The 24,062-nt window shown below is 39.9% G+C and overlaps 1 protein-coding gene across 2 annotated transcripts; it reads right to left on the bottom strand.

Moving 5' to 3' along the window:
• Positions 1–2,866: 2,866 nt before the first annotated feature.
• Positions 2,867–23,697, bottom strand: ppp1r1b (protein phosphatase 1, regulatory (inhibitor) subunit 1B). Of its 2 annotated transcripts, none has more exons than XM_005726118.1 (5): positions 23,244–23,697; positions 9,871–9,960; positions 8,763–8,838; positions 7,441–7,578; positions 2,867–4,929 (listed from the first exon to the last, which is right to left on the bottom strand). In XM_005726118.1, exons 1-5 carry the CDS (start codon positions 23,355–23,357, stop codon positions 4,766–4,768), a joined length of 582 nt encoding a protein of 193 aa, XP_005726175.1. In that variant the 5' UTR covers positions 23,358–23,697; the 3' UTR covers positions 2,867–4,765. The 2 variants fall into 2 exon arrangements, with proteins under 2 accessions (XP_005726175.1, XP_005726176.1); XM_005726119.1 differs by having other exon boundaries at positions 9,877–9,960.
• Positions 23,698–24,062: the final 365 nt, after the last annotated feature.

The following is a 24,062-nucleotide window of genomic DNA, read 5'->3' as shown; positions in this document are numbered from 1 at the left end:
TGTGTGTGTGTGTGTGTGTGTGTGTGTGTGTGTGTGTGTGTTTTTCTTTTTCCCGTCATTTGGCATTTTCAATACACGACCAAGCTATCATATAAAGAGGCATGTTTTTTTTTATTAGTACTGCTCTTGCCCGTGGTTTTGGCTTTTTGATTTTTAGTGACCATGTGCAAAATCCAGATCGTCTTGTTACTGAAACACTGCATTACACTTTTTATTGATCTTGTATGTCTCTGTATCCAGTCTATAACCATAATGAATAATATTAGTGGAACACTGCACCCATGTCCTAGGAGAATGCTGTACTCAAAGTTTTGGCATAGACTTTAATGAGTGTGACTACTATATTTTATAACGGACTACCAGTTGGCATGATTATTCCACAATCGGTCGAGCTTGCGACTAATCTGACAATATTATACGCTGAAATGTCACTTGTCAGTTGTGTGAGATTTAAATAGACTCTTGAGTGCCAGCGTATGGGCACTTCGCTCATCTGTAACACTGAAAGGTTTAAATGGGCAGAAAACTAATTTTCAGACCAAAACAAACTTACCATTTGGTCGGTAAAAATCTTTATCCTCCTTGAATAACTCTTACACATGCATTCGTGCTAATCTTTATCTAAAAATTTTTATTTAGACTGGTGTGCAAATTTGGATTAAAGTTGAATCAACAACTCCGAAACTAATCAAGCGACCAGAGCAGACTCCGTCAAAGGATGCCAGAGAATAACCCGTAACGTATTTCCGGTTTCGTTCGAAATCGAAAGTGGTACTTATTTACGCCAACACGTACACATGCAGCATATGAAATATACAATCGAAACTCACAATACAAAATTAAGTATTTACATTGTTCCGTTTTACGGTTTAGATGAGATTAATAATGCTGTTTTGCCGTTTTAAAAATAAATAAATATTGGTATACAATGTAGTTGGACTGTCATATACAGTTTTAGGTTATCTATCTGGACCTACACTGCCCCTTTTGGTCTTTTATTTAAGACGAATTTTGATGTATTTTTTGAAACCTCTTTATAAAATCAATGTTAGTTATAATTATCTCCACTTGCTAATGTAGTATTGCTGGAACAAAAGATGAGGTCTAGTTGGAACATTGAAACAGTATTTGGTAATGCGAGCCTAACCCATTACAATACATGGGATACAAAATATTTCAACCACCAACAACAACAAATGAGCAAGCAAAATGGGTTTGAAACAGCCAGAGAAAATTATAAGGAAGTATTGATTTATGTATTTACTTACTTATTGGTCTTTAACTCCATTAGTTTAAAGCTCAAGTAAGCCAACGTGTAAATAATGAATGGTCTAGTTATTTTTAGCTCTGGCTCATTATTGTTTTCTGCCCTTTGCTTAAGGGGTGGGGAATGCCAACAAATGAAAGAACTGGAGTGCAAATGAATGAAGGAATGACTGAAAGAAATATTTGGCACATACTTTAAGAAGGTGTTGCATGAAGACTATATAACGCAAAAAAAATTATATTATTTAAAATACATTTTTAGATTTAGGATTTCTTCTTTCTTGTACTGTTTGTTTTAGTAGCTCTTATATCGAAATGAAGGCAGTGTGGATAATAATGACCTAACTCTTTTAGTAAAATATAATATAACATCATAAAATAAAATAATAATAAAAAATAAGGCCCAGGACCCAAAAATCGGCCTGGCAATGACTTTAATACACCCCTATTGGACAGCTTTGGAAAACATGAAGGTTATAATTTTGCACTTTTAACTGTATTTTCATAGGTTTTATAGCTTCATCTTTAAAGACCTCTCCCATGGGCCATTCATGCTACAAAAAAATAAATGACAGAAAAGTTCCTGTTTTTTTTTCACACTCTACTGTAGAAATTTTGAGGATACACAATAACAAATAAAAGGACATGAAAATTAACAAAAGCCTTGTGTTTTATAATTACAGGATTATGAGTCAGCTGCCTGAAGATTTTCCTTAATTTGACACATTTCTTTATTACTATTCAAGTCCCAAGAGTTGTACTGAGATTTCTTTTTGTTTCTACAACACCATGTCTTTATCACATAGATAGAGATGTTCTGTGGAAGTTGTTAATTTGTTTCTTATGAGAATGCCACTCCTCTGGCCCAGTTCAGATCAAACTGGGCTCACGGTGTAAAGTGAATTTGACATCCCTGGTGTAATGTAATAATAATGTGGACATTGTTAAAGATAAAAGGAAACTGTTTTGATGAAATAAACTGTGACATTTGTTAAAAAAAAATTGAATGGAGTTTACTCAACCTGTAAATTGTAAAATAATTAAAAAATTCTGTTAAGCCCATTAGCTTCCCAATTTTACATGAAAGCGAAGTTAAAATAAAGCTTAAAAAATTAATTATTTTATGAATCAGTCTTCTCTGGGAACCAGGGAAAAATCTTACTCCTAAACTGTGTGTATATGTGTCTTGTGACTGTCTTTATGTCTCTCTTGTTGTCTGATTTTCTCAGTTGAATTCAGCTATGTCTCCTTGCCTTTCTGCTTTCACAGTCGTTGATTAACCCCATGTGTATAAATAGCCCTACCCTGCTCCTTAGTCTTTGTCATAGTGTCTGTTTTTTTCCCTACCTATTTTAAGAATCAGTTGAATCACTACTTTAGATTTGGTCTTAACCAAAGGTCTTAATTAACGGTGTGTTTTTGATTTAACCTCTGCCGTCTTGTGTCTGCACCTGGATCCTACTTGCAGTTCCTGACAGTCCATAACTGATTCAAGGATACATTCGATAGAGAGCAGTGAATGTAGGAGGGGTCTAAAAAACATGCAATTAAAAAGATCTAAAAGAACTCCAAAGCAAAAATGTCAGACGTAAGATTTAAGTAAGATTTAGGTTGGATTAAAAGAGAAAGGAAAAAGTGTTTATTTCGATATCATACAGTTGCTCACTTCAAAACAACCACATCACATTGAGAAACAACAGAATGGAAAAAAAGAAAAATAAACACAGATTAAGCATTCGTACATGTCTTTCCACGATTGTTTCTTCTGACCTGGGATGAGGAGGGGGGTGGTTATAAAGAAGGAGGGAGGACATTATTGGCTGAAGAGCCTCAGCACACATAACCTGCTCATCCAGTCATCCCACAATTTAGGCAGGTCACAGGTTGAAAAAGTCTCACAAAGTTTTATTTACAAACAGCAGCCTAGATGATAGAAACAGCAAGATTTATTCATCCTGTGGCACAACTAGACATTTTATTATTAGGTTTGTTTTGTCAGTTAAACAAAGTTGAATTCGTTGCTGAAGGAAGTCTACCAAATGTCAGTCGCACAGTAGTCGTTGTGGTTCATTTGTGTATTTGGATATAGGTAACAGAAGCAGGATAGTGCTAAGCAGTGCTCCCCATAAACTGGATTTTGGATTAGAAAAATATCTCTTTCAACAGACGATTAGGGAATGAGAAAAAGCTAACATTACAAAAGTGTCAGCATACAAAAGGGAGATATCCTAGATTAGAAATGAAAATATTTTTCAATTAATTTTTAAAAATTTCCCCAATAAGTTTCTGAAGAATCCCGTTCAAATGTTCCATGCACAGAGGCAGCAAATGGGTGTTTTTGAAAAATAGGAGGTAGCTTCACAGACTGATTTTAAATTTAGGTTTAAAAGAAAAAAACAAGGCTAAATGCAGAGTTCATATAATTTCAGATAAAGATTTTTGAATTAAAAGAGTCATACATTGATCTAAGCATGAACAAATTGCAAATTGTTTTAACGTAAACTCAGTGACTACAGCATGACTGTTTGGTAAATGCCGAGCATAAAGAGCAAGAACAAAAGTAGATTATTATATAGAAATGAAATAATTGATGATTTTAATTAAAGCTGAAGACTTCTGTTGTTGTCAGTGACAAATAACACTGGCAACAACCGCCATTCAAGCTTCCAAGAGGCTAAAGTTATAATCAATAAGATCAAAGATTTGGCAACATGAAGCTCAGATACAGCAAAATTAAAAGGCTGTTGTTGAAAATGCAGAACATAAATCGCATCAAAACAGAATTTGAATTATAGATTTTAACTTTAAGTAGCCGCAGTAGCACTTTAACCTGTCATTTGTATTTTTTACCACAAGATGGCAGCACACACAAAGGACTAAACACTGAGGCTGCTGTAAATCAAAAAACAAACGATGTAGGCTGTGGTTTCAAAGTAAAATGGAACACGTACCGCACACATTTAAAGACCTTCAAGTGTTTTTACAAAGGGTAATACAGGAGAGTTTGTTTTTGTTTGTTTTTAATCAAATGTACCCGAGAAAGATAATGTCAACTTTGTATTCCTTGTGGCCGTTTTAGCCTTCTTTGAAGGTCTGGTCTTGCAGGGTTTTTGGTCACGCTGACCTTGGCCCTTCCACTGTCATTATAAACAAAAGGACACCAGGGCCAAAGTAGCATCTGTAGTCTGCTCTGTCAGTAAATCACTCCTCACCTGCTCATAAAGGCTGACTAATACAAAAACTCCCTCTTCGTCCTCGTTTTCAAAACCACCCTTTAGAGGTGAAGTACTACAAGAACCTTTTCTCACATGTTTAAGGTCACGAAAGAATCCATCGCTCAGTTTACTGACAGCTGTCATCTCATCTGTGTATTCAGACTACACACATTTAAAAAGACACACAACCCATTTCTTGATTTTTCTGAGTTCTTCAGATTTTAACCACCATGAGTCTCCCCACATCTTCCCTTCAAACGTTCTCCCCGCGCTATCTTTCTCTCTCAGTTACTCCCGCAACTGTTCTCCTCTGTCATGGCTTCAGTTGTGTCCCCCTTCATGTCTTCTTCCTCCTCATCTTCCTCCTGTGCTGGTTGTATCTGCTTGGCCGTCTCTCTCACGCTGGAAAACTTGTCTGACTGCTCAGTGGCAGCTGTCTCTTGGCGATCTGAGGAGGCAAAGACTGGTATCAAAACCAGCAGTAAAAAAAAATCACAACTACCTTTGCTTATATCTAACTGTAGCTACCATTACAATACCATACCATTGTGTCACATATTTAATAAGGAATGGTAAAGTAAATTCTGGTAAAAGAGATGCCTGCTGGGCAGAAGGACACAAGTACTGACTCTAGAGCTAAAGCTTTTTAAGCAATTTCCTGCTTCAGGTATCTGAATCCCCATGACTTTTGCACTGTTTTGTGCTCTTGGTTAATTAATTTAGTAGTGAGAACATTTTAAAAAGAAGCTTTATAGTTTCACTTTATTTCTTTATTCTTATTCTATGTCTTTTCTAAACTGCAAACTCACTTAGTATTTCAGACGCACTGAAAAGGAGATGGTGTTCATTCCTGAAAATGATGAACAGCTACCTGATGAAATAACTTGAGTTCCTTGGTTTGTCTTCTGTTTGTTATAGGATAGGCCGAGTCCGAACTGTGTCGCTTGACTGAAAGAACAGATGAATTGTCATCAAAAAAGCCCAATCGGTATATTTTAGCATCCTGTTTGGGTACTTTGTGTTTCAGCAGGCTTCCACAAAGGGATTTACCGAGAGAGTCTGTCATCTGGGCCGACAGAGCAATAATTCTGAATGAAATGCCACTGCTCTCGTGTGACTTTATGGGGATTATAAACCTATAATTTGGCATCATAAAACCAAACACACAGCGCACATAAATCTGATTATTATGCAAAATAAGAAAATGCACATATATAAAAAAGTTTAAATCAAAGAGATATGTAGATTTGTTTGTTTTTCTTTTGGCAGAGATTAAAATTTGCACAGATGCACATCCTGGCTGGCCTCTTGCACTGGGATAGGTGTTGGTGACACATCAAGACTTCCAATACATTTGGGTTATGAGATGGAGGGATAATGTAGCACAAGAGCTGTACCAGCTGCTCAGCACACAAGGGGCTTCCAGATGCTGAAAACCGCAGAGCAATTGTTCACTAAGAAGCACAAAAATGTAATCTTACTGTGGTTTGCTATTTTTCTTTTGTTTGTGCCTGATTTTTCTTTCAGTTATCTTAAACTGCATATAATAGTCCCTCACTAGACACTTGGTTAGTTATACCTTGCTACACAGTTGTACCTGCTTTTACCTTCAGAATTGCGTTACCTGTTCATGGCATATGTTCAACAAGGTGCTACAAACATTCCTCAAAGACTTTGATTCATATGGACATGAAAGCATTACACAGTTAGAAAACAGCTTAAGATAATTTAAGCTTTGTGATATGGTGTGTTATCCTGCTTGATGCAGTACAATGTGGTCATAATGGAAATGGTCAGCAACAATACTTAACTAGGCTGTGGTGTTTAAATGAGGCTTAGTTGGTACTAAGGGCCCCAAAGTGTGCTAAGAAAATCTCCACATCATTACATCACCATCAACAATCTGAGGCCAGAGGTCAGATGGGGCCATAGTTTCATGTTGTTTATGCCAAATTCTCAAACTTACTATCCATATGTTGCAGCAGAAATCAAGAGAGAATGCAGTCTGGGCATTCTCCTCTAACCTCTGGCATCAACAACGTGTTTTCACAGAGAGAACTGCTGCTCGCTTATTTTTTTCTTTTCCACACCATTCTCTGTAAACCCCACAGATGGCTGTGTGGAGAAAATCCCAGGAATTTCCTAAATACTCGGAGCAGCTTCACTCAGAACAACAACCATGTCACATTTAAAGTGACCAAAATAAACTTTGAACTTCAGCTGGTCATCTTGACCATGTCAACATGGCTAAATGTATTGGTTTGCTGCTATGGGATTGTCTGTCAACGAGTAATTAAACAGGTGTACCCTAAATCTGTGCTGAGATGATTTCCTTATATGGTCATCTAAATCTGTTTGTGGAAGCTAGGTGAAGAAGTCATGTGATGGCTCATGTGATCAATAAAGGATCAACAACCACCTCCAAAGGGGAGAACTCCTATTAGGGAGGGAAAAGCTACAACGGTGTCCTGTATGAGAAAATTTCATCTTGAAATTGCAAATAACTGAAAAACATCATTAGGGAAAATGTACAGAAATGGGAACAACTTGGCTATACATACAAACTAGAAGGAAAAATACACCTTTGGACTAGTTAAAAAGTGATATTTTGTGATTTTCAGTGTATAAGCTTCTCATATGAGATTGTGATTTTAAATCTTAATGTGCAAACTTTTCCAGTTTTTCAAGATTTTGTGAGCACAATTTTTTCTCCAATCACTTTGAAATAATTACCAACTAGCTGCTAATTTAACTGGTGATATCAGAATGCAACCAATCGATTACTGCATGACACTAAACCATTTATCCTAGTAAAAAATCCAATGACCCAACCAAACAAGACCCATAAAATTAACAGCTTTAAGTCCCTCAAAGTGTATTTTGGCTTTGAGAAACAAACATCGCTGTAACAGTGTTGTCACTGTGCTCCCTGACAGTTAAAAGAGAGCCTCCCTCTCACCAGCAGCTTTGGTGGGAGCTGCATCCTCTCCCTCCTCTCCCTTCAAGTAGTCCTCATCCTCCTCCCCTTCACAAGGGTCTTCCAAGGGAGGGTAGACACCTAGTTTCTGCATATGCGCTTCAGCCATCTTCTGCACAGCTACACACAGGTAAACACACACAGGGACAGCCACACAAACACATGGACACAGACACAGGGATAGAGGGATATGTTGTTTTGGTTTCACCACACTTCAACTCTGTCAGTTTTTGTCAAGCCTCACAGGGGTTTTTGAATGCATGCCAGGCAGGCAGAAGGCCGGTTATACACATGCACTGACAGACAGGCAGACAGGCAGGCAGGCAACTACAAAACGGTATCCCGCACTGATTTTTACAGTAGAGCTTCCGCTGTTGTTTTCTAGCTCTCCTCTCACCCTGTTTTCCCATCTGTTTATTTGCACCCTACTCGACTGCCCACCCTCCCCAGCGCTATCTTTTGGCAATACTGACTCATCCTCTTCTCTCTCTCCGTTCACTCTCTTTAGTGATATTATCTCAGCCACTCTCTCGCTTCCTCTAGGTCACCTTGGCTTCTCTCTCTATCATTTTTTCACACCCTCACTTACACAGTGCGGCAGCAGCACTAAGGCAGGTCAGTTTTTAGCTTGAGATAGGTTATGCAACTAGAAATTATAGAGTTAGTTCTCTCTTTCACTCTGCGTCTGAGCTGATAAAGGGCAGATTTGAGATGCAGAACAAGGCTTCCTGGCTCATTATATCATCACTCGACATGTGGCAGCGCACACCCACAAATCCAAAGTAAAAGAAACCCCACCGACAAACTTACCTTCCTTATTGACCACATGCAACAAAGACACAATAGAAAAATGCACGTCTGTGTTCATGTATGCATTTTAATCACACCTATATGTGTGTGTTCGTGTGCGCCACAGCTGTATACACAACTGACTGTAATCCTGGATGATCCAGACTTTCCTAGACTCTCACTCAGTGTCTCACAGCTGTCACACTCTAATCTCTCCCTTTCTCCCTTTCTCTTTTGGTCACACACAGATATATGGACCCTGCTGCTGAGTGTAATATAAGGGCAGAAGCAAACAGAAACACAACTATGCATATCACACACGCGCATGCAGTGAAAAAAATAAGAAACCCCTTTATTGCATATCCAACCATCTGTCACATGCACCTTTATAAGGCGTTAGAACGCAAGTAAGAAATGCTTGCAGGGAAGCACAGTAAAACAAAGAAAGGATTTAAACACAAGGATGAATCACAACACACACAACCACCACCTGTAACACAAATGCTTGTACCAACCTTTGAGTGATGGCGGCTGATACACATTTGGATTAACTCGTTTTGGTTTGAGGACTCCATTCTCTCCTACAACCCACTGTGAAGAGAAGGAGCGAGCCACTAATCATGACATTCTTCGTCAGTCTGTCCTCCAAGCATCGGCACCTCGGAAGTTTTATTCACTATATTTATTTTATTACATAATTTGAAATTTCAGTTAAAACACCATCTTCCTCATTGGGATCTAAAGTCATAACATGCATGCAAAATATCTCCTACATGACTGATGCAATCTTTTTTTAGTTCTTGTGGTAACTCTGGAGGCCTCTCCTTAGTTATTCAAGTTGTTTTGGGGGAATTTTGGCTTCCAAACACGCCAGAAGCTGATTTGAAGTTTGTAGGTACACACTGGAGAGCAATGACAAACTGTTCCTCTTCATTAGAAGAAACATAACCATGAGGAAAACGGGGGAAAAGCATGCAAATTTAAAATAGCCTTGTTCCAAAACATTAAGAATATAAAGGATGGCATTTTCAAACAGCTATTTACACACTGCAGTTTTTTGATGCAAGCATTAACATCTCTAAACCCAAGGTGTCATGTTTTGTCATGATTGTGCCTGCTTCTATTATCTTACATTGGCTAGGCATGCAGTATAATTGTTGGATGTCCAGTCTGCAACTCAGTAATGTCAGCACTACATGCTACTACATGCTGGTTTTCCCAAGTTCTCTTAACTCTTCGTGCCATGCTTAATCTTCAGGATCTTCACTAGAATGTGAAAAGTGTTATCGTCAAACCTGCTTACACTGAATTTTACTCAAGCTTTCAGCCTCATCTCACCAACATCAAGTAAACAAGATATTTTTTAACCTTGGTGCTCAAATAGTTTTAAAATTTCAAGGTGAGTTTGAACTGTGGCTAAACACAAACTCAACACACAGGATTCAATGTGTGTGGAGTCATTAAGGAAAATGGATTATTATGTTGTTAGACAGTGAAATAATGGCATGGAGTAAATTATATGTTGTAGGTAAAGTAGTTACGTGGTTAATAGGATTGAAATCTAATGTAGGAGGATGGATGAGTGCACAAAGACACTTATATAAAAAAGTGTTTTGTCTTCACCTTTACCTGATGGGTGGACTGATCATCCTCAGGAGATGACTGGTCGGCTACTCTGAACAGTGTGGCGGGTGTTGGCCTCCGGCGTCGGATCTGCGAACAAACAACACAAATGGCAGCCATAAATAAATGAATAACAAAACTGACTAACACTATATTATTAATAATGCTCAGCACAAAGCCATATCAATCACATGGATCCCTATGTTGACAGTTTATGCTGGTGAAGGGCATTGCTGGGCCCTCAAGGACTTCATTAGTCCTACCTCAGATTTATTTGACAGGTCAGCAGCCAACAGTGACTTTCAGTGTTCAGTACTGGTCACGTCAGAGCACATGCAACAGTCAGGTGCAATAGAAGAATCATTTAGAAACCTCAGATTTTAAAGACAGAGTAAACAAAGAGAATTCTGTGGTGTGAAACAGAAGAAAATTATTCTTTTGACAAAGGCTTTATTTGAAATGAATGTTCTCCTCACATTTACACAAACATGTTTTGGCACCTGTGTGCACCAAACATGCAAATATGAAGTCTCCCAAACAGAGAGTCCATAGAAAAGGGATTAAATGAACCACAGCAATCAGCTGAGACACTCCCATCCACTCGCTCCTTTTCCACCCCGAATGACTGCTTCTTGGAGGCCTAATTCAGGTAGCTGACAGCCTAAAAGCAGAACGGGGCCAGACAAAGTGCAGGTCTGAGCTACACCTCTACAGCACGAGCCACTGTATACAGCAAACTCTCTGTTCCTGGGAACAAATGCACAGCTGTGCCTACAGCTCCACAGTATCATGGCCTGTCTGTGGAAATTCACTCACCAGAAGTGCTCAATGTGGCTCATTGACCCAGTGCACAAAACACAGGGCCCTGCATGTATACAGAGACAAAAGTGCATTTAGCTCAGTCAGTCAGTTAGTATATATGAAGCAAATATCGATGGACAATTTGAAACTGAGCTCCTGGAATTCTGGTGCACATAATTGGACAACTTCTAAAACTATTTTTTTAATAAGATTTAATCAGAAAAATAACCAGAATTTTTGATTTGTCTTAAAAGAAATGATTAATTTCCACCTAGACAGGCTTGTTTCTGTGCATGTTTTCCTACTCTTTTTCAGCACAAAACTTGGCAATGACTGAAGTAAATTTACACTGAAGCTCACATTCACAGTCTCTGTTTCCTATGTTGGAACAGACTGTAAACCTTTAAGAAGCAAACAGGAAGTGACTGTTTGATAATCAAAAGATAAGTTTGGGGTGGAGTATTACTTTTCAGAGTATTTTTCCCTTGCTAAGCAGAACGTGTCGGGGCCTTTATAGAGAAAATGTACGTGCACAGCTCAGATCTTTGGCTCACATTTTCTACAAATCTACACAATTCCCAAATGCATAAAATAAAATGGAAAAAATAAATGGAAAAATGTTTAAAAAATATATAAAACACATTTTAAAAAGGTAAAAGCAGTGGTATTAGTCAGGCAAATCAGGTGCTGAAAGATGTCCTCTGTGGAGCAAGCCAACCTTGCCCATGACATGAACCTATGTGCTGCTGTTTACTATATCACATAACATCGCAGGAATATAGTTAAGTAGTCTGGCTCCATACGGAGAGTTGTGTTTGTGTTTGTTTCTCTTCTGTCGTGTGCGTCATCACAACGAGGCGCATGTTGCCAAAGCAGAGGCTTCCACGGCCCACGTGGTGGAAATCTGCCTCTGTCAAATTCAAAGACATGGAGTAATCAAGCATGGATTTCACCCTTATTTATATCACCAGACACACATTTTAATCTCATCACGCAACTTCAGGCTTTCCTGCTTCCCCTAGATCTCTCACACTATCTGTCTTTCTCTCATTCTCCTCTCATTTCCTCCTTGCTCGATCCGTTGCTTCCTCTATCCTGTTTACTTCCACATCCATCCTGATTTTCATTCCTTGACAGTGACATTAACTTCATCCACTGTTCGCCTCTCCTTTTCAACACCAGTCTGTCATAACCAGACTCATATTAGTGGGTTTTTGTTTGCTGGTTTGTCAACCGTTTCCTTTTTTGTCATTAGATGTGTAAAAGGAAAACATCCACAGAGCATCCTTTGACCCCACCTCCGCTTTCCCTGTGTCTCCCCTGGTTAGGTGTGGAGGCCTGGGGCTTCACGTTGATAAGAACCCTGCTGGCTCTGCCTGCATGACACCTGCTAACTGCCTTGCAGGGCAGCCTGAGGTGCTTCAAACCGAGAGCCACAAGAGACAGAGAGAAAATACCAGATGTTGACATGACCAAGCCTGTGCCCGAGTCCTGGGGACGTAAGCGAGGACTGTATTCAAGTCCAGCAGATTATTGGTATGCTTGTGTATTTGTGTGATATACTTATTAGATTATACTGAGATTGAAGGGCCAGCAGGAAGGTATACGGATGGTTCTGCAAACAGATTCTTGGTTATTAACTGTAATTACTTGATTATTCAATTAGCTGCTTGTTAATTTTTGACTGCCATATCAATCTTTATACAAAAATACCAACAACAAAAAGGATTGGAAAGTAGATCATTAGTGGTGGATATTTTCAGATTTTCTGTTTTTTAAGACATATTTAAAGTAAGCCATTAGAATATCTTTGGAGACTGTAATGGATGTTTCCACTACTTTGTTATATTTTGTTAGTTCCCACTCCTGTTTTTTGGTTTCTTTACTGTGATGTGAGCTTATTTTTACAAAAGAGAAAGGCCAAGCCAAAGAGAAAGGTGTATTATATTATTATATTTTCTAAACTCCAGATCAGGATCCCCAAAGTCTTAACCTCAATAACTGTCCCTGAAAGAGGCAGCTCCTTCAAGAAAAGATTTGCTCAAATGGTGATTAAGGTAGGAATGATGAGATAAACAGGATATGTCTTGATGCACACTCAATAAAATGACTGAATGGGATAACTTCACTGCTCTGTGACTTCACTGTGAAGCATAATATGATGATCTAGTTACCAGTAACTGCTCTCGTGCTCAGCGTGCATGTGTTTGTGTGTGTGTGTAAATGGTTGTTATCCAAGGGCTCGTCATCTAAACACTCAGCATGGTGGTCTCATGAAATGTCACGACACAACAGAAGACCTACTATAGCATGAGGCACAGTTTGCAATGCATGTAATGAAAAAAAATCACGGTGTTTATAAACATTTGTCACATTTACGTACACAAAGTGATGCCGACAGCGGTGGCGGTGGTGACCTGCTGTTGTTTTGTGATGCCGGCAATGCATAAGCATACATATTGACTCTAGTAATTTTCCAACCTTAAAACCCACTCCACTCTGAGTTACATAATATCATATGTGACTTCCTCATTTATGGCAACACTAGGGCAAAGCATGTGAGATTACTCCAGCGCTTTATCCCTCTATCCCCTCCCTTCACTGCTTTTCTAAACCCCCTGCCCCCAATCTCCTCAACACTCCACCACTGGCAGCAATTGTTTTTGTACCAAGATCAGTCAAGCTGCAATGGACTTTCACTCAGGGACTCTAAGCAGGCGTCTGCAGTGGCATTTCAGCAGCTCCACAGGTGTATGCCTGCAGGCTTCCCCTAAGAGCCAGCAGCACCCCACTAGGTTTCACAAAGAGCTTTGTCTCAATAAAAATACTGGCTCATAGATCATAGCGTATAAAGGTGTTTCAGTTTATCCGAAGCTGAATTTGATTAATGTCCTGCAAATGCATTGTGTGGCAGATACAAACAGAAGGCTAAACGTAATTATTTGTACTGGTGTTTCTATAAGCTGTTTTCACATATGAACTCAGGATAATGTCAAGAGAATGAAGTCAGACTATCACCCAGCAGTTACCCTTTCTCATACAGCCATGTTCTCACAATTTAAATAATTTTATTTGGTTTATGCAAACCTGAATAGACTGTGCGTGAGCTAGCACACAGCGTAACCACTTCCTCTTTGAAGTGACCTTTTCTTTAAAAAAAAAAAAGCACTTTTCTCACATAGTATTGAGGAGATAAGGAGGTTACAGCTAAAGCTGTGCTCTTACATGAAGTGTACCTGTGCAACAGATTTTTTTTCATGTGTATATAAATAACCTTGCCAAGTTTAACAGGATACAAAGCACTATAGTACCCAGGTGTAACGCCAATATAGTACTGAGTCACTGATAAGTGTTGACTTTGCATGTTTTTGAATGAGTTCAAATATGTGTGTGTTAGCTCAGCACTCTCCTCCATTGCAGTCTGGATGCAGATGGGCTGATATGGGTCTGCTCCCCAAAGACCATCCTCTAAGCTGGTGCTCTTGTGGCTGGGTCTATAAAAAGCAGTTTCAGTAGGACAGCATAAACTAGATCACAGGAGTCCCTGTGGGATGAGACCAAAAGGTTCTAAAACTCTGCACCAGTGCTAATAGTCGGGTATCCCGAGAGGAGTCTGCTGTGCAGATCTGGCCCCAACACCAAGACAGCACAGAAAGAAACACACCTCAGATCTCCTTCAGTTTTAGCTAACATCCCTTGTGATATGTAGCACTTTCCATTGGGTCATCCTATCAAGCAGTGTGCTGCTCAGTGATAGAGATGGCAGAATGATGCAGAATCTCATACTCTCTGATGGCACAACTGTAAAATCAGCACCACGTGGACGGCTATCAATTTGTACAATGTTTATTTGCAGTTATCACATCTGCCTAAATCCAGGCCATGGGTGTGCAATAAAGCAGCTGAAAGATATTCTTTTCAATATTTAGCAAGAAACTATGAATTTAATATCAGTCAAAAAATGACTTATTTCCATCTCTAAAAGAAAGTGCTTTAAGCTTATCCCTTATTTTCTGTGGGGTTGCCACAGTGGACAGATCTTGCCCTGATGGCCTTCCTGATAAAACACTGTAATGTCTTCATGCTTGGGACCAGTGTTTGAAGTGCACTAGCTTGTGACCTGTAGATCAAACTGAGACTCTTTTGTATGTAAAGCCACTGGTTATTTTTACTTTTATTTCAACCTGCAATTTTTCATATTTGGAGGTTGGGCTCTCTTCTAGGACCGCTACACTCCTCCATGTACATGCAGGGAATATCATTTGTGTTTTTGGTCAGGGAGCTTGGTCCACTACAAGCTCCCCGACCAATTATTTCTTTGTGTTTCTTTAACTGATTAAAATGTATTTTGTTTCACTCGACTCATCTTTTTTATGTCTTTTTATTATCTTTAGCAAGTTTTTACACGACCCTATCATACAACCTTAAATGTATCTGTAAAAATATTAGCTTCCCTTTCTCTTGGTCATATTTGATGTTCAGCTGAATATAAAGTCTGAAGGGCAGCTAATTTAAACAAAGCCATGATGTTGCCCTTTTCTCTCAGTCATGCCCCTGGAGATAGCCTCTTAAAAACAAATGGAAGAACCCCATGTGGTGCTCTAAGTGCAGTCTGGCAATTTGAAGTCAATAATACAGTAAGGTGAAAAATGATCCCTTTTTTGTGTGTGTGTGCATGTGTGTGTGCACGCGTGTGGGCGGGTATGTGTGCATGTGTTTTTTTGTTTTTTTGACTATTTTATCATCTCTGCCATAAAGATTTAATGTGTGATTTTTTTTTTAAATCTATGTTATTCTTTAAGCAAGAACTGTGCATAACGTTTTGTCTGTGAGGATATTTACACTGGATTTCTTCCTTTCTGTCTTTTTTCTTTAATTCTTATTTATTAAGATTTACTATTTAAAATTACTAGCAGATAATGCTGGCGGGCTTTAAAAAGGTTGCACTGAGAAACACCCGCTTGTTGAGTTTCCAGCTGTTTCAAGGGGGGTCAAGGACAAGGCTACGCAAATTTCAACCCCAGCTGCAGCTCTGTCAGATCGGTGAATTCCCATAAGTCAGAGAGGCTGCTGCATATTGCTTCTCAGCATTCACATAACACTTTTGCAATGACCTTTGGCCCCACCACCGGCTAACTGGATAAACAGATGGGCAGCAGATAGCATCTGGAGGGGTTCTCCAATGACCCTCAAATAGAAAATGTAATTACCCTGCACCCACTGGCAGAATTACATCATACTCAGACAACCATCCACTCGCCCCACTCTTTCTTCTCTCTCTCACAGTGCCCCCCAGCATTTATGTAATTAGCTGCTGATAACTGCTGGCTTGTTGTTCCAGAGACTGCTGGTTTACCATCACAGTACAAATACTGCGCCACTGGCTGATGAGTGTCAGGAAGCCCCCTGCCAGGCCACAACCCACAACTGGGAAGGTGCCAATCAAAGCTTTCATAGAGAAAGTAACATTGCCAACAGCCTACAATCACAGGAAAATTCCACTTTTGTTCATGCACTCATATTCAGATGTGTCATAGTATGTAGCTGACAGCCTATTGACCTCTGCAGTTGCAGAGGTCAATAGGCTGGCACAAATGGAGGGCAGAGCAGCTATAGTTACTCATCTGCAAAGTCACGTGTAACCACCCGTGATAAATGACATAGAAGTTACTGAAAAGGTTACCAACAATCCTATTTTATTATTCCTATTCCTACTATAATCTCAGTAAAAATGATATTACTGTGAAATATAACAGCATTTCCTTACCCATGTGCCCCATTTATTTTGTTGTTTCTTTTTGCTTTTATCGTACTATGACAGCTTGAAAACTACAACCAGGTGGCATCTGGAGGAGCTCTACAGTGCTACTTCAAATAATTTTCTATAATCTATGTTTCTCAAAGAAAACCTATTGTATTATACCACAAAAATGTGCAGAAGCTTGCTCTAAATATTTACTTCCTTAAAGTAACCCATTTACCGGAATTGAACTCTATCTACACAGAACAGCATGTTACAAAAGAGACATTACAAAATATTAGTTTCCATTTCCAGCAGACTATCTCCTGTCATCTTTCTGCATATCCTTTCTTTTAGCTTTAGGGGTTTCCTTCTAAATGCACCGAAGATAACTGAGAGCTTGAACATGTACAAAGCTTATTAGGTTGCAGGGAGATAAATGCTGGAAAAAAAAATGTCTCAGTTACTGCCCTGAAAATCGGAGATTACAACTCATAGAGCAGCAATAACAAAATGCTATGTCTTCTCTGTGTTGATGAAACAGGGATTGGTACCAATCCTATTTGTTTTGATTCATGCTTCAGTGGTCCCCTGAATATGCTTATATCAGTGTGACTGTCCTGGGACTCCAGCTACAAAGCAACTGACCCTGAAAGCAAAATCAGGAGGGGTGGAAAGCCAGCTAAAAGGTGCAGTGCAGGGTTCAGATCCTGACAGCCGCTGATCATCCCACAGATCCTGTCTATCTCTTATCCCCCACCCTCGATTTCTGTCCCTGCTGCTGCCCGACTGTTGCCCTTCTAATCCTATCCCTCAATTTTCATCACAAATGTGGCCACTGTTTTGCTGTACTGGACAGGGTTAAAAGACATCCTTGCACAGTGCATTGTGATTTCTCTGCTACAGCTAGACAAGAATTTGGATATGTGTTTAGAAATGCACAAATGCACATTAGGGGAATGCACTAGTCTGTATCTTTTCACTCCCTGGCCACAGCCCGACACTGTTTGATTAAAGATGATCCCTGAAGCGAAAAATTAGTGACTGGATTGGAACATGGCACTGGCAGACAGTGGGGGATTTATCGACCAAAATGTTGAAAGTCTAAAGGAGTGTGCCGCAATACTACAAGCATGCCTGCCTGCAAATGGTAAATGGCCTGCATTTGTATAGCGCTTTTCTAGTCCCTAAGGACCCCAAAGCGCTTCACACTACATTCAGTCATTCACCCATTCACACACACATTCACACACTGGCGATGGCAAGCTACATTGTAGCCACAGCTGCCCTGGGGCGCACTGACAGAGGCGAGGCTGCCGGACACTGGCGCCACCGGGCCCTCTGACCACCACCAGTAGGCAAACACGGGGTTAGTATCTTGCCCAAGGATATTTGGCATGCAGCCAGGAGGCAGCCTGGGATCGAACCACCGACCTTCTGATTAGTGGCTGACCTGCTCTGCCACCTAAGCTACAGCCACCCCATTATGAGTTTTACATGCATGAGCTGCCGAGGGCATTATGGCATATTTTGAACTCACTATGTACTGTGTAATCAGGTGGCAAATCACTCTACCCATAGTCAATATTTACACTTTTTAAGTGTTTACACATTACACAGGTCTACAGCACAGGAGCCAAGAGGAGGTGATAAATTGTTTGGGTTATATCATCATTAAGAGAGCATGATTTTCAGAATAACACAGTAATGGCTTTCTTACACAGAAGCTGTACTGTTTTGCTTTTTTATGTTTTTGTTTGGAGAAAAAAAAAAGCAGAAAAAGCATAAATAATTAAATAAAAATTTGGACAAAACTGCTATAAACAGATAGAGGCCATGAATAATATGTTGGCCTCCAGAGTCATTAACTACTCAAAATGCCCCAACTGTCAAAAACAGGGAGGAACACATACATACGTAACCCCCAGTAGACAGAAGCCCATTGATTGTGTCCACACTGCAATTATAATGTGTGGTTTCAGCAAAGCAATTCATCTTTCTTTTTTCTTTTCAAAATAATTTCTTAACCAATTAGTTTTTTGCCACCACAAATATCATTAAATTGCTTCGGGCAGGCAGCCTGGAGAGGAACCAGCCTGCGTCACTGGGAAGAGTGAGTAAAACCAACACAGTGGCATTCCTGGCTTTCCACATGCAGGGAAAGATCACTGCACCCTCTTGTCCAGTCCCAGCATGCTTTGTGGCATCCAGCAAGATGTTCTTTCTGGGAGCGCATGTTGACAGTCCCCTAGACAGCAAACACTCACTGCACCAAAGGTCACTGTTTGATGTTTAACCCAGAGAGTGGACTGGGAAGAATGAGGGGAGGACTGGAGGGCCGATAGGTGTTGGCTTTGCTAGGGAGGATGAGGAATTGTATGAAGATCGTCATCAGGGAACTGTGAGTGAAAATCATGCCCTCAATAACACCCTTGACGTTTAATATAGATTAATATGGGATTACTGTTAGAAGCCTTTCGCCAAATGCCCTTTCCAGGCCTTTGTTATTCCCTTTCATGTTATGCATTTCCTGTCACTTCAACTGGTCAGCATGAGCTAACAGGACCAGGCTGAGTGAAGAAAGAGGAGAGCACAGAGATATGTATCTGCTTGTTGAGGCGGCAGAGAGGCAGACTTGAAGGGAATCAGTGATGCTGTGCCATGACGTTAATCTCTGTCCATTATGCACATTACCTTACATCATTTACAAAGCACGGAGGATTGGTGCCTTTGTGGAGTGGCATTAGTGATGGTAAACACAGCCATGTGCTCTCTCTGTTATGTTTCAGGGTCAATCCTGACCGCTTAATGTGAAGAATATTCTAAAATAATGACTTTTAAAAGTTGTGTATTTTTAGAGCATATAAAGGAGATCGTGCCTGTTTTCCGATGTGGTGCTGGTACGTAATCTAGAACAGATTGAGATCCGTTGATTAACATTAAAAAAAAGACTGGCCCCAAAAGCTGGTACCAGCGCAACACCACAAAACTGCTGGGGCTAAAGTGAGGAGCTACCATGAGAAATTAAGTAATCATTTGCAGAAGCAGCCTGCAGATGTATTTAGATTGAAATGTGGGAGGAAGGTGGAGTACCTAGAGATAACACACACAAACAAGAGGAGAACATGCAAACACCACACAGTCTAGATTCAAACCTAAGACTGTGCTTATGCTTTTAATGTGTCCTCAATACACAAATATATTTTTATGGTATTCAATCACATTAAAATCCAACACATGTAGATTCAAAGATTCTGCCCCCCAGGATTTTCTTCCCAACTTCTGCAGTACATAATGTTTGATTCTCAAATCAGTCCAACAGTAAAATGGACTGGTTCTTATATAGCACTCTTTCTCACCCTTTTACATACACGCATTAATAAAAGCACCTTTTCCTATGCTTAAAAGGTTTTATCCTAGCATTCCCACAGTCACATTCCAATGGATGCAATAGGGTAGTTCCAAAAAGATACCAAAGCAGAACTGGTGATGGTAGCACCAGCACTGAGTATCAATGTCAGGAGGTTAAAGATGGAAGGGGTGGCATTAGAAAGTCTGGATGACACATAGAAATGACTTAATTTATCTGAGTGATCTGAAAAATACAGGTTAAACGTTTATATCAATAAAATAATTTTTCAGTGCTGTGCCACAAACAAAATTTCATGAACCTTCAACATACTGAAGAAGAAACAACTAATTAGTGTCTGAAAATGTGACAAAATAAAACCAAGACAATCTGCATGCAAACTGGGTCAACTAGGGACAGTTTTATGTTAGTGTTATTTGACTTCTATTTATAATGGCTCTTGCAGATGCAAAAGCATTCCTCTGGAGTAAACAAGCAGGTGAGAAATGTTCAAAAAAAATCATCTTACACCTTTAAAGGATTTCCAAAACCTGCTATATTCTCCCAAAATGTGCAACATTTCCATGCGTGGGAGGCTTGGAACCGTCACCAAAGAGCATTCACACATATTTACCTCCAAAAAATGAAATTCTACCTATGTAAACAACCTATCACATATACAGAACTATCCATTAAAGTTGACCTTTTAGATGCCAACTGTGGGGGTGCTTTCAATGACATAGTTGGACAGCTTGTCACCATAGTAACAAGGCAGTTCAGTCAATAGTGGTTTTGGGGTTTAAATGCCATTGCAACAAACAGTAAGATGTTACCGGTTGTGTAACAAGTTCCAAAGAATAGTATTGCAACTCATTAGCAAAGTCGGACTAGTGGGCGACAGTAATTGTTATGGGAGGGGAAGGGAATTAAACAAGTGTCGTTAACTGTTACCCCTGCCCACCCACATGTCCCTGGAGAATCCCATCCACCACTGGTAGATGCTATCTGCTTTTAAACACACATAAACACGCATTCTCTCCTGAATGCCCTCTCTGTTTCTCATACTCCCCACCAGCTCATTTGCTTCCTTGTTCTAACTATCAGCATCCATCCATTTGCATGCACAGTAAATAAAACCACCGACCCCAGGCTTTCTAATTCTATGCCTCTGAAACGGTTGTATGGGGAAAGCCATTTGAGAATTTATTCCACATCACACAACACTTTCTACCCACTAGTCCACTCTTTGGCCTTGCCAGAACTGGTTCAAGATTTCATTGCACTAATTTGTCATTTACAAAAAATGTACAAGTCAGCTAGCAGCACTTCTAACCAACTTGTTTGAAACAGAATCCATATCAGTGGGACTAAAGCATCAAAAAGGTTTTATGTTGCTGATGAAAATCTTGGTACTTAAGTAGTTCTAATAATAATAATTAGATTAACATGTTAGAAAATTTGCAGATCACTAGTTAACTATTAGTTAGTTTAAGAGTTACAAATTCAGCCCACCTGGGCATCACTAGTAACAGATGGACTCTTGGAGCTAACGTAAGCTGTTTATAAAAGGACATAACCACTATGGCATTGCTCATTGGTTTTTGAGGTCTGTTTTGAAAGTGCAAACTGAGTATTTAGCAAACTTTCCTCTTAGCTTTTGAATAACAGCTTTGTTGAGTGAACAGTATACTTGACTGAGAAACTGACACACTGCAGGCTCTAATGGTAGCAACCTTTTCATGAAGTAGCCATGACGTAAAACATATGCTGTTTATTATCTATTTATCGCCAAATACAGCCATAATTTACAAAATGATCATCATGCTGTATTAAATAAGACTTCAAGCTAGAGATTTAGACCATAAACTTTAAGCCACTTAACTACTGGCTTTTCATACCCAGAAGCTACGTCCATCCTCTATATACAGCTTGTGCTTGCTGAAAAGGTAACTAAAGAGTTTTTGTTTAACTAGTACACCAAAATCCTGAACTAGTGAGAACAAATCTCCAACTAGTACAGACAAAGACCAAATTAGAAGGGGGAAATAAATTAGAAGCCTGACATGGAAGCTTGACTGAAAAGATGTGGTAGTATTAATATGACGTAGAAGTTTCAACCCACATTCCCTATTTGAAGGTGAAGCCCAGGGTCTGGCTGGGAGAATAAAGCCAGCAAATAACCCTAAAAATACGTGATTGCACTTTGAATATTGAGCAATAAAATAAGGATTTTTTTTTTTTAAATGAGGGCGTAGCCCACATATGCCAGATTGGTATCCTGTGGTTTCTTGGAAGAGGTGATAAGGATCATAGCATGGTGGCAGGGCATAAGGGAGAAAGAGAATTAGAGGGGAAGGAGGACAGCACGTGTTTATATTTATTTTTAAGTAAAAGTCTTATGAAGTGCTGTGAAAATTTTCCATTTTAAAAATGTATCCTGTAGCAGAGATACATGAGAACATGAGATAAGACAAAAAACATGGAGGAAATTCAGCACAATCTCCAAATAAACTCGTGAAAGTTAAGTGCAATCAGCCAGGGTAATGACAAAGTGTTATCAGAGATCACTGTTCTTTATTAAAAGCCTCTATTTTGCAAGCAGTGAAACAGGGGCAGACACTATGGGAGCTGACCCCAGACAGGTAAAGATCAGGCTTTGTATCTTTGTCTCTTTCCCTTCCTTCATATAGAACATTTCACATTTGTCCTCCCAACCTTTCTCTCATCAAGCCCTCATGAGAAATGAGTCGCTGTCCTCGATCATTCTAAGATACTAAACAGTTTCTACTTTGGCCCACTTATCCCAGATCTAAAATAAGAGCCACCGACATTAGCGCCAAAAGGAGAGATCTCAGTTGTCCCATGAAAAATGAGCATAAAAACTTCCACAGAAAAATGCAGGCATTGCTGAGTGGGTGATAAGATAGCGCTGTGGTAAAAGAGGACTAAAGGATATTACTAGCAAAAGCTTATCTCAAAGGTCAGAGAAGGTGCCAAACAGCCAAGGACTAAAATATGTTTTTTACAAACAAAATGTCACAGAAGGAGCAAAGCTGGCGTGAAACAGAAGATAATGACTTTTGTATCAATGTCACAGTTTTAAACAGGTCAGGATGACATGAGGCAGCAACAAGGCACTAATCTCAAGAGGAAACCAAAACGAAGAGAGGGAAATGTCATCAAAATTTCTCAACAGTGTCTAAGAGAGCAATCACATTTAGCTTTCTATTGCAAAGCTGTCAAAGTGACACAAAGCAGAGAGAAAACTTGCAGAGAGAAGATGCTCTGAAGAGAGAAATTTTGCCATTGCATGTACAGAATCCAACAAACAATGTGGCCTCTGTATTTGTATGAGGGAATGGTATTTGGATGGGAAACTACCAAAGAGAAATTCATCTGTTAAACTCCAATAGTGAATATTCAGAAACACAAACAGAACTTGTCCTTATGGGCCATACAGTAACCTGACCAGCGCCTGCTCACCATCTCCACTTGCCGTGGATCCAGGTTGGTGGGTGCATTGGCTGGCACAGCAAACTGGATCTTCTTCCTCTCCTTGGGCTCCCCCTCGACCTCGGGTGACACAGAGGGCTCCATGGCTCTGGATCCTGGAGGTCTGACTCCCAGCAGAGAGGAGAGGAAGCAGCTGGAAATCTCTATAACCTCCAAGAGGAACCTCCCACTCCTGGGTAGTCCCAGTCCTGAAGACTTTTCTTCTTTCTCTTGCTTCACTCCTTCACAATCTCTCTCTATTTCTACCTCTCTTAGAAAAAGTGAAAAGACTTTTTTTCACCTCTTTTGCTCTCCTGCAGCTGCTAAAATCCCCCTACACCTCTCTGGGTTTCACTCTTTCCCTGTTTGCAGTCCCTTTAAACCTGTGCAGCAGGAGTGAATGAGGCATGTCCTTAGATCTGGCTGTGAGGGAGCGAAGTGGGTGGATAGAGAGTGGAGGGGAGGGGCCAGTGACCAAAAGAAGGTGGAGATATTCAGGGAGAGGGAGGAGTCACAGTAAATGGGGGGGAGGGAAAAGAAGACGTGACAAGGGGTGGAGGGTGGGCAACGCTTTTTTCTACCTATTTAAGCTGAAGTTGATTTGTAATCAGAAAAAAATAGTAATCTCATCACATCAGCTGAGCCTCTTTTGGCCTCTATATGTGAGAGATTTATGATGGGAGATGAGGGTGGCAGGGAGTGCAAGGAGAGATAAACAAGAGGAGAGTGATGCGTGCCGTATGCAGGAGGAATGTACAGAGGGATCCTGCTGCTAAGCCAATGTCACAGACATTACTGGATTTACAGGCG

This window comes from Pundamilia nyererei, unplaced genomic scaffold, assembly GCF_000239375.1.
Source record: "Pundamilia nyererei isolate P.nyererei 1_Seehausen unplaced genomic scaffold, PunNye1.0 scaffold00018, whole genome shotgun sequence".
Classification (NCBI taxonomy): Eukaryota; Metazoa; Chordata; class Actinopteri; order Cichliformes; family Cichlidae; genus Pundamilia; species Pundamilia nyererei.
This window is presented reverse-complemented; position numbering and strand designations above follow the sequence as displayed.